A 12,047-nucleotide genomic window follows, 5' to 3' on the forward strand; every position below is an offset into this window, starting at 1 on the left:
AAGCCAAAACAGCACATTATTACAAAATAAACAGACATTTATTTTGTTTTAAATTTATATTTATGAATTTCAATATAAATTTCAAAATAAATGTCTGTTTATTTTGTAATAATACGTTCTTTTGGCTTCAAACGTATATAATACATATTTTATTCAAACTCAACCAGCCCTTCTAAGGAACAAAGATCTTAAACGTAACGATATATGTGTGTTTGTGTGTGACAACTAATGTAATCTTTGCATAAAGTTAAAATATGTTTACTGTGTTATATTAACACAAAAACTAATTAACTGATCATTAAAAATTTTGAAACACTTGCTAGGTTATGGTTTGTGGGCTATATTTAGTTTAATTTAGTTTTATGCAAAGAGGAAAAATTGAGCTGGAAATTCTGGGTAAAGATTCAGATACCTCAGATTTTTGTGAAATTTTAGCAATAGATATTAGACATCAATACATATTTCCAAAATTCTACTTTATTTTAAATGGTTGATATATATATATATATATATATATATATATATATATATATATTCATGTAATTTTAATCTTCAGAAGAAAACATGAAAATAATTTTTTTATTTTTAATGCTATTATTAACAAGCAGAACATTCATCTTGGTAGTTCCATATATAATGTCAGGAGCAGCTAATTGAAAATGTTATAAAAGTGAAAATGGTGTGTGGTCACTTACTATAGGATAACAATTAACAAACATTGGAATGAAGAATTTAATTCTGATGACTATGATGTAAATAGTTCATTGTTTAAAGGAAATATATTTTATTGGAATAGAAAAGTTTGATTTTTGTTTCTTCCCCAATGCTTGATTTGTTTAAAAAATGCATATTTATGCAGAATACAGATCATGTTATCATTGACATATTCTGAGTAGCTTACGTAAACCACTGCAAGGTGTTGAAACGCTTAGCCAATAGCATTGCATTAACCAACAATTAGCAAATGATATCTTAAGTTTTTTTTTTTTTTTTTTTTTTTTTTAAATATTTTTCTTTTATTAAACTGTTAGATACAAAATTGTAAAAAGCAGTTAAAAACTCCCCTTCTCTCTCCATGGTGAAAATGGCTTTCTAAATAACATTACTATTTCAGCATAGTTCGTAAACTTCAAAAATATCTTATTGTTTCTTCATTGAAATTACCATACAATGCTTGTTTTCAATTATAATTTTTTTCTTAATTTTTAATTGTTTTTTTTGTAACAAAAAAAAAACAAACAAAAAAATCCTTCATGCGGCAACTTCCAGCAGTTTACATAAACTGCCCAGAAGATGCCACTGACTGGGGTATGTATTCTACATAAGTATTAAACAATGTAACATTTTTCTCTGGTTTATAATGAAACGGATGCTCTAGTTTTGATGCAAAGATTTCTTTTTAGCCTAACCTTTCCCAACAAAAAATAAAGGATTTCAAATAAAATACCATTTATGAAAATGAATACCAGATGTTGAGAGAATCTGAAGTTATTTTGATGAGATTACACATTAATCTTTTTTTTTTTTTTTTTTTTACAAAGGCATCACTACTTATCAAGGCTAAGAGGCAACTCGAGGATAATGGTTGAAGAGTGTACGGTAGACAATTGGACAATAAAGTAATCGGTAGTAATGGAAATTCGGTAAAACTTTAACTTATATGGAAAGGTTAATCAAAAACTTGTTTACGTTAGACTTGAAGACAGCCATATTGTAGTCAGTTGGAAAGCAGGAAAATGGAAGACAATTCCATAGGCGTGCATTTCTAAGAAAGAAGCTTCGTTCATGGAATCTACGTTTAGGTTTAGGTACAGATAAAGAGTGGGGAAAATTATTGATTGTATTGCTCTCAGTCTAGGAGGATCAACATAAATGCTCAGAATTTTACTTAGAATTTAGAAATGTTGGGGAATTTAATGATAGCTACGGTTTCGCTGGTAATATTAGTAAACTTTTACACTTCGTTAGCTACTTGAAATAATAAAATACTGATGGTTTCCTCGGCAAAGTAATTCCTTGGGTCTAATGAACTGATAGAATGATTATTCTGCCTCTTAGCTCCTGATAGATAGCATACTTTCAAATTGGATCTTGATTATCCCATTGAATTTGAAGAAAACAATAACTGATACGGAGCAAGATCAAATGAATAGGGAGGTTATTTCAGTTGAATGGTGTACTTTTTATTCGTCATTCATTCCTTAGTACTTTGAGACAAACGACCTTATTTTTAGAAAACATACACTGCTTGACAGCATAATAAATGGCAAGCATAAAAATCAGGATTCTGATTTCAGCTAGGATATTTTTGGGGGGCTATTACCTCTAATTTTTTAGATATACATAGTAAAGTTTGAAATTAAGGTCATCCTCAGAAGCTTGTATTTGTCTAGATTATTAATTTCTTCTATCCTGAGACAAGATTTATATTATACTTGCAATTAATTGCAATTAAATTTCTTGGATGTAATAACCATTATCCTTGAGTGGTCTCCGGGCCTAGATAAGTGGTTACTCCTCTGTAAAAGAAAAGAAGTAATAAAAAAAATTGTCTGGTAAATTTATAAGTGTTTTCAATGTTAACATGGATCATCTAAAGCCCCATAGTGGGGCAAATTGCTGAAACAATCTTTCACTTGGTGATACAAGCACCAAAATTGAAATTTGTCAGGTTTGCTTCTGCAGCCATCTTGAAAACTGGCAGCCATCTTGAAATTTCTGATGGCTAATATTCTTTTCTTAAAATGTATGTTCTGAACGTCGTTTGTGCCAATTTTGGTGCTTGCATCACTAAGTGAAATATTTTTATGGAATATTGATATAACCTGCCCCACTATACATGTAACAATCCCACCTTTTACTCAATTATTTGTGAAATTTTTATGCTTTATTACCTATTTGAAATAACTAAATATTAATGGTTTCCTCATCAAAGTAATCCCTAGAGTCTAATGAACTTTCTTATTCTTCTTTGCCACGCGTGAGTGAAAGAAGATTCTGCCCATTAGCTCCATCATTATGACCCTCCTGATAGTCGGCAAACTTTCAAATTGGGTCTTAATTATCCTATAGAACTTAGAGAGAAACAGTAAATCATATGGAGCAAGATCAGGTCAATAGCATAATGTTAAAATATACCTGAATGCTGAGAAATTTCCAAGAAAAAACAGATTTATATTATAAATTATAAAATTTGTCTCTATATAAATAAAATGAACTCATTTTTTCCCGTCTGATTTTGACATTAATAGGATTAAAAATCAAGATATTTCATGCAAATATAATATGCACAAACGGCAGAACAATATCTGAGGTGTGTTATAGGCTTATTATTTCTCAAATTCCTCGATAATCTTAGATTTCTATACTTTTTCTGCTGAGAAGTCACGGCCAAAATCGGTTAAGATCAATGGAAGTGGTAAAATATTTTCTCTCTAATAAATTCCTCCTCCCCCTGCCACCACTTAACACCGTTTGGGGATCGTTCACAAGGAACAGTTGAGAAGAGAACACCGGTTTGGCTTCATAGTTCTTTCATGTGAAGTTATTTAAAATCACTAAACTAAGCTGCAGTGCTCTGTGGCATAGTGGTTAGCGTGCTGGACAATTCACATTATATTTTCACGTTCGCGCCGACCTACCGTAGTCGTTTTTTTTTTTTTTTTTTTTTTTTTTTTTCCTAAACAACTGGAATGGACTTTTCTTGGTGGCCGAACTGTTAACGTTGCAGATGTTTTTTTTTTTCACACTTTATTTTCCTACTTTTACTCATGACTCCGGGTTTGATCCTTCCTACTTACCTACCATAACATTTTTTTAAAACTCCTCCCCCCCCCCCGTCCCGGAAACAAACACTCGGGCAACGCCGGGTACCCCCGCTAGTATAATAATAAATCAAAGAAAATACAAAAGAAAAAATGGTTCTGGCATAAACTCCATAGAATTAATTTAATGAATGTTTAAATTGTAGATATCACGTATGTTATAAAATTTTATTATAATTCATAATATTTATCATTAAAATTATTACATGCATATTATTAAAAAGAAATAGCAACTATTATGAGAAAACAATAATTAAAATAAAGAATTTCAAATTAAACTCGATCTAAGAAAATGGAAAACAAATTTGAGGGAAAAAAAGAAATCAATTTTAACTGGATCACGGGTATACTCTTAAATATTAAAGACCAACTTTACCTACAACTATCAGGACTGCTCGGTGTTACGTGGTGTTGCAATAGTTTATTTTTATCAGTAATAATTGATTTTCTACTGTTGCCACACACAAAGTAAATCTTACTGTAATAAAAAATAAACAAAATGGATAAACCTTTTGAAATATATATATATATGAGCAAAATTTTACTTAAAAAAAAAAATCAACTAATCTGTTTTCTCTCTCTTTATCTCTTCTGAGTCCATAAATAAATCATCTGTGTGCTTGTAGATTAATTCTTATCTTAGTTTAAAAAAAAATTTTTTTTTTTTTTTTTTTTCTAGCAGGATTATCTGGCATTGCAAAAGTGGAGCAGAACTTCTATCTTGCTCTTCTCCACTCCCACGTTTCTCCTCATCTTTTTTCTTCACACAACCCACTCCTCTCTCTCTCTCTGGACATACACGAACTAGAGTCGGGATAAAGGAAATAACTTTGTAAAAAAAGTTAGTTTCTTCCCTTTAATTAGTGGAAAAGAGACTACATAATAACGTTAAGATGTGTGTATTTCTTGATAACGTTAAATGATATAAAATGGCCATTTGACCTCCAAATAATGTTTTTCATAAAATTTTAGATATACTTCTGAGGTTATGCTGATTTAAAAACAAACAAAAGAAAACTTTGTGGGTGTTTGAGTATTTTGCAAGTTTTAGCTGAACATACAGGCATTTGCCTTTCATCACGATCAAGCCTCTCTTTGTTTATAAAAATAGTGTAGTTTCGGTTTCAGGCAGTCTCCAATAGTAATAAGCAGGTGAAGCACTCTTTAGTCTTAGTGGGCAATCACGTTGAGATGGTGTCTTAATGAAAGCACTGGTCCTCATACCCCACTGGGTTGGCATCAGGAAGGGTAGCTGGCATATAAAAAATCTTGCCACAACTGAGGAAATTACTTTTAAAACATATTTGTTGCATTTCAGGTTATGTAGTTTTAAATAATGACCTGGCCAGATAGGTTAGTTTGGAAGTGAATTTTTTAAATTACTCCAACACATGTCAGCATGTAAAATGGATGTTAATAGATATGACCAGTTCTTCCATGTTAGCATTTTTTTTTTTTTTACTAAGAATTGTTGAATGTGCATATGTAACATTGTTTGCTTGTTCATGTTTTGTTGACACTAGAAAAGATGTCTGTGTTGCCATCTGTGCCCAATAGTGTTTGTTTTTGAACCAATTGTAGGGCATGAACTAACAGATGGTGCATCTTTCACTGTCCTACCAATTGTTAAGTCTTTCCAAATCAAATGGAAGATTTAACTGCACATTGGCCATTACAGTTTTAAAAATTGAATTTGTCAGATTACATGTGGGTTATTTTAAAAAATCCAGTCACTACAACAAAAAATGAAGCCATGATTTTTTTTAACCATTAATAATTACATGAAAAAGTGAAGCACTCTTTAGTCTTAGTGGGCAATCACGTTGAGATGGTGTCTTAATGAAAGCACTGGTCCTCATACCCCACTGGGTTGGCATCAGGAAGGGTAGCTGGCATATAAAAAATCTTGCCACAACTGAGGAAATTACTTTTAAAACATATTTGTTGCATTTCAGGTTATGTAGTTTTAAATAATGACCTGGCCAGATAGGTTAGTTTGGAAGTGAATTTTTTAAATTACTCCAACACATGTCAGCATGTAAAATGGATGTTAATAGATATGACCAGTTCTTCCATGTTAGCATTTTTTTTTTTTTACTAAGAATTGTTGAATGTGCATATGTAACATTGTTTGCTTGTTCATGTTTTGTTGACACTAGAAAAGATGTCTGTGTTGCCATCTGTGCCCAATAGTGTTTGTTTTTGAACCAATTGTAGGGCATGAACTAACAGATGGTGCATCTTTCACTGTCCTACCAATTGTTAAGTCTTTCCAAATCAAATGGAAGATTTAACTGCACATTGGCCATTGCAGTTTTAAAAATTGAATTTGTCAGATTACATGTGGGTTATTTTAAAAAATCCAGTCACTACAACAAAAAATGAAGCCATGATTTTTTTTAACCATTAATAATTACATGAAAAAGTTAATGTCTTGTTTATGATATACTAGCAGGTCGTCCGGCATTGCCCAGTCATAAAATATGCATAAATATTATATATTAATGAATGTAATTTTTTTATTTATTATAAACAGAAATACCATAGGTATTAAACGTAACATTAAATTTATTTTTAAAAAAATTAAATAAAAAAAGAACTGAAAGAAACTAAGATATAGCATGCAAGAATTATGTTTTTCTAAACAGTTCACTTTTTATAAGTAAAAAAAAAAAAACTGAAAGAAACTAAGATATAGCATGCAAGAATTATGTTTTTCTAAACAGTTCACTTTTTATAAGTAAAAAAAAATACTCAAGCTGAGATCAAAACCTAAAGATAGTGAGTCAAGAACGATAACCTTTAGGCCAGCTTGACAAACTGTTAGAATGTGTTTTCAAACCTACATATTCTTAACATAAAGAATCTATCACTTGAATGATTCACGTATGTGCATTCGTGAAACAGTTGACAAACAGATAAAAACCTGATGACCCTCCCCCTCCACGTACCAATTTTTTCAATTTTGACCCCTTAGCAGCCCTTTTTTCTGGATGCAAACTGAATAAAAAGTTTTCCACATGTCTGAATACCTTATATACCAAATTTCAAGTTTGTAGATCAAAAATTCATTGAGTATATGAGAGTTGTCCTCTCACACACATTTTCACTTTTAAAGAAATATAGATTACTAGAAAAATACCCGTCCCAGGACAGATAAAATTAACTCCCCAAATGTTTGCACCACTTTTATGTCCCTTTCCAAACATTAAAATAAAGATAAATAATGCTAATAAACTTTGTTTAGAATTTTTATTTCAATTTTCATCAAAATCCTTTACATGATTTTGATTCTAAAAATTGTGTAAATTTTAAGGCTTAAGCTGAAAGGGTCTAAAGAAAATATTGAAATTCAAGGAATGTTGTTTGATTGGTGTCTAATGGCTATGAATTAAACTTGATGTAAATCTTAAATATTTAAATTTTCAAATGGTAGGTTGTGTCCTGAAAATTACTTTAAATACTCCAAATAACCTGAAATTGGGCGAATATATATTGATGTATAATACCCGTTGAAACTTCACAAAAACTGGAAATATCTGGATTTTTATGACTGTTTCTACCTCCTCTTTACCTCTCTACATAAAACTGAATATAGCCCATATTATCCATCCTTACACCCGGAAGCTGTATTCTAAAATTCATAATGACCAGTTTATTAGTTTAGGAATCGGTCCCATACATAATAATATACATAGACATACTTTAAATGCATCATCTAAATGTTCAAGATTACAAAAAACGTGTCTGTATTGTGTTGCATAGAATATACATCCCAAAATTCATAGTGTGTTCATTAGTTTAGGAAATCATCCTGTATAGGTAATCTAGTAAATATATATTAAATTGCCTGTAACACTAAGGGATTTGGCTAGGGATTTTTATTCTTGTTCGTCAAAATCAACAGATTAGACAATTCCTGTAATGATCTGATCCCTATTGATTTTCGGTGGGAGTTGAGTCCTATACAGTTTTTGGAGGTCCACCTTCCAGATCTTGCCTTCTCTCTTTGAGAAGGGGTTAGTTTATTGATAATCGTCAGAGTGTGCTTTGGGGTGCTGACTTTTCAATCCCACTTTCTGATTCTGGTGTCTAAGTTCTTGTGGTGTGAAAGAACTAAACAACATTAAGGGAGACAAAGTAATAATGATTTATATTGAAATATACATAACAGATTTTTTTTTCTCGGTTTTGTTCTACAAAAGTTTCAGCATCAGAAGTAGGGAATCAAAGAAAAAAAAAAAATGCTGATTCTTAATTCTAGAGGTGATTTTTAAAAACATGACGCTGACTATTGCATAAATTTCTGATTCAGTGTATATCTAACTCCTAAATGTGCATTATTAAATTGCCATTTTTAACCAAATGGTTATGTATATGTTTTGATATCAACTACCAATTCTCGCAAAATTTTAATTTTCAAAGTTTATCAATGTATTTGAATATACTCTGAATTAAAAAAAAAAAAAAAAGACCCATTCATTTAATCTTAAGCAAAAAAAGTAAAAATTGCTAAGGAATGTAGTTCATTTAGTCCACTGGAAAGTACCTTCCACGGGATATTTCACATTTATTTCAATATGCCTTGTAATGCATACCAACACAGATTCTGCAATGTGCTATGCTGAGTTCAAATCCAGTTTGCATTTAGTTTAATGTCTGTTTTACATTCTGACATGCATTGGGTTGCTACTCACAAACTAATCTATCTCTGACCAGACCTTTATTTATCCTGCTTTCTCTCAAATCCATTCTTATAACTTTCACCCATATTTTCCTTGGTCTTCTCATGTGAAATGAATGTGCTACTCAACTGTTAAGAAACTGTTTCATATCTATTAACCCAAAACTTTCATCAGTTCTGTCAACGTGGCTATACTATCAAAGTCTCCTTTTCTGCACACATCTCCATACACTGTCCAGATTTAATAAACCTCTGAGGTCATCAGAACGAAGCTTGTCTTTAAAACTCACATTGCACATTCATTGTCTCATTATCATACAATTACTCGCCATGCAACACATATCCTCAATCATCACTGGCTGTGTTTCACTTTCATATATCATCACACTGTGTACACATAGTTGATAGATTCTTGCCTGAGAGTGAGAACACTCCACTGATTAATAATGGCAGAAGTTCCCTGACCTTTATCTGCTCCTAACTCTTAGAATTGCACTAGCACCTTCTCCTCTCTGTGCTGCCCTGGTATAGTTGAGTTAAAAAAAAAAAAGAAAACTCCCCAATAGCCTTGTCATCTAGATATACTTTCTCTACATCTGAGTTCTCATCTTGATTCATTGTCTTACACTTTTAGCACGCAACCTAGTTATCTTTTCTCATAATTCTACTGCATTTCTTGTGTATATTGCATATATAAGTGACATTACAAGTTCCTCAAAAATTGAATTGCAATTGATTCCTTTTTTTTATAAATTGAGCTGGTGAGCTTTCTTCTTTCTTGGAGTTTTCTAATACTACAATCACTATAAATATTTAAGATTCAAGTCAAATACATCCATTGAATGCAGCTGGCCCACAATACACACGCTCGTTTGATAATGCATTAATAATACAGTAAATAAAGAAAGCTTACAAAATAAAAGCTTTGAAACAACTTTGGAAAATAACATTTTTTTATTACTCTGTTTACTATTTGTAGTAGAAAAAAACAATGAATATAATGAGACTGCATACTCCAATGACTACGTAAGGATAACCCAAAGTCTTCTTGCATTTCTATATTGTATGAAATATTTCCAAAGTTATGCCATAGAAATATGGATAACTCAAAAGCCTAGACTGAAAATTTTGCATGGGATTTAAATTTCTAAAAATTTGGAAAAATCAGATGTTGGAATTCTGTCAAAATTTTGAGCATGACTGAAGTTTTAAAGGTCAAGGCCATATAAGATGCAAAGCCTTCATTGACTACAACATGGGCCAAGTAGTGAACCATTACAATGAACAAAAAACTCTCAGCAAAAGTGTCATTTTCCCCTTTTCCATGACATTGATTTTGACCCTATACTAAATCGGTTTTAAATTAGTTTTGACCAAGTTCAGCGACTATTTGTCAAACGATGAAGACATCAAGCTGAACATAATGAAACAAGATTGAAAACATAATCTTGCTTTGGTGGACGTAAAAATGATCCTCTCTAAGTGGTTGCTATCAGTACTCAATTGCTGGTTCTCAAATTATGTAAAATTACTGAATAGTTTTTTTGTAAACTTATTTTTGAAAAAAGTTAATCCATTATTTCTATATAATGTTTGAAAATTTTTTGGAAGTTAAAATTCAACATGATTCTAATTGTATTAATTTGAAAAATTATTTTCAAATAAGTCTGTTTAAAATTCATTTTGGATTATCTCAATTAATTTGATAATAAGCTGTCTGTACTTGTTCATCTGCTATTCACACAACTCCAATAACACACAGTCGTTTATAAAAACTTTTTAAGATTGTTTTCCAGTCAATAATTGTTGTGGAACAACAAGCAAGGAAGACCACTCTGAGAAGTTTACACAGAACAGAACTCTTTTTATTTTAATATAAGGGGAAACAACAGTATTTATCCAGTGTTTCTGGAATACAGTGAAATCATTAATTTTGTTTAAGACCCTTTAAAATTTAAATTTTAGAAATTTTCTAAAAGCAAAATCATGTAATGAATTTTGATCAAAAGTTTTGTTAAATTTATTTATCTTTTTAATAACTTTTTATGATTTTCATATTTTTATAAATCTTTCATGCCTTCAGTTTCACTTGATGGTGGGTCAGTATGACATATTTCAAGAAAACTTACTTCACTCTCTGTTCATCTAATGTTATAATGTATAAGTAGCAATTGTAATATCAAGTTTGTGGTGAATATATTCTGCCTAATAAATATTTCTGTGAATTTAATATTTAAAATAAAAATGTGTTTATTTTTATTAAACTCAATTTCTTTTTCTCTCTGTGTTTCAGCTGGCGGAGGAGAAGATCTCCCCCAGTGGGAAAAGGAGTTGCAGAAGGAGCTGCAAGAGTATGAGATGGTGGATGACAGTGTGACAGCGGATGACATTGACTTGGAGAAGGAAATCTTGCAGCAGATAGAGGACGAGACGAAATCCGCCTGACCCCGCTGCCAGACTACCGTCTCTTCCGTTTCTGTCTGAATGTAAAAGCTTGCATGATTGGACAACTCGTGAGCATGACTTTTCCGATAGTGTGACTCTGTGAGTAGTTGAAGTCTTAAGAAAAAATAAAGTAGGAGAGTGTCTTTGACTCTCTCTTTCTTTTCCTGTTATATGTGCATCTGTGTGAATGAGAACGGGCTCAGCGTAGATGAACTAGGTGTGAAAGTATGTGTCTGCTAGTTCTTGTGCCAATGTCTGTCTATCTGCGTGTACGAAAGAGAGAATACGATACTGGGCCTCGCCAAATGTGTGTGTGTCCGTGCATGTGTCCACTGTACCGTGCGTCCAACTCTGTTATTTGATTGGCTGGCACTCTTTGCACTCATTCGCAGCAGTGCATCAGCTCTGCTGTTTAGCCAACTTCTAGGCTTCTTATTGGTCAGGGCCACTACTGGTCAGTGCGTAATGTTAATGGTGGTGATAACGATGGTAATAACAACAATGTGGTCTTTAATACAACAGGGGCACAAATTTGAAATTAATGGGTTTTTTTTTCTTTGGTTTAGGGTAACAAATGGACTATAGTTCTGTCTGTTTGCCTTTTGAACTTTAATTTGATGCAGAAATTGCTTTCTAATCAATGGTGTAAAGTTTTCAAAATAACTTTTCAATTTTGAAAGCTCATAATCTGAATGCTGCATGTGGCATTTTTTTCTAATTGATTAAAGAAAGATCAATGTGTGTTTACTTTGTGAGCATTCAAAAAACGAAATTGGTTCTGAAACCTTTGACTCATAGAAAGGAATTTCTGGCTTGAATTAAAGCTTACAATCAAGTCGAATGTTATTGTTCATCTTAGCTCCTAAACTAAAAGAAAACTAATTTCTGAATGCACCCCTGTCGTATTAAAGAGCCCAACAAGATCTACTTTGCTTATGACATGATCCCACATCTAGGCTAACCCCTTCTTTACCATTCACTTGCTTCTAAAATTAAAAAATTTGCTAATTAAAAAAAAAAATACCTTTTTGAAAAACAAAAAAATAAAAAACATTAAAAAAATAAAATAAAAATGGACCAAATAAAAAAAAAAA

The 12,047-nt window shown here is 31.6% G+C and overlaps 1 protein-coding gene across 4 annotated transcripts in view; it reads left to right on the plus strand.

Annotated features, from left to right (window-relative positions):
• LOC145291979 (synapse-associated protein 1-like) overlaps positions 1 to 12,047 on the plus strand; it is a 212,861-nt gene extending 200,814 nt beyond the window's left edge. For all 4 annotated transcript variants that reach the window (XM_080137935.1, XM_080137933.1, XM_080137932.1 and 1 more), the window contains one exon: positions 10,802 to 12,047. In XM_080137935.1, coding sequence (XP_079994061.1) covers positions 10,802 to 10,953 — 152 coding nt within the window. In that variant the 3' untranslated portion in view covers positions 10,954 to 12,047. The remainder of the gene's footprint in view (positions 1 to 10,801) is intronic.

Source organism: Euprymna scolopes, chromosome 13, assembly GCF_053919585.1.
Source record: "Euprymna scolopes isolate OS-2025 chromosome 13, ASM5391958v1, whole genome shotgun sequence".
Lineage (NCBI taxonomy): Eukaryota > Metazoa > Mollusca > Cephalopoda > Sepiida > Sepiolidae > Euprymna > Euprymna scolopes.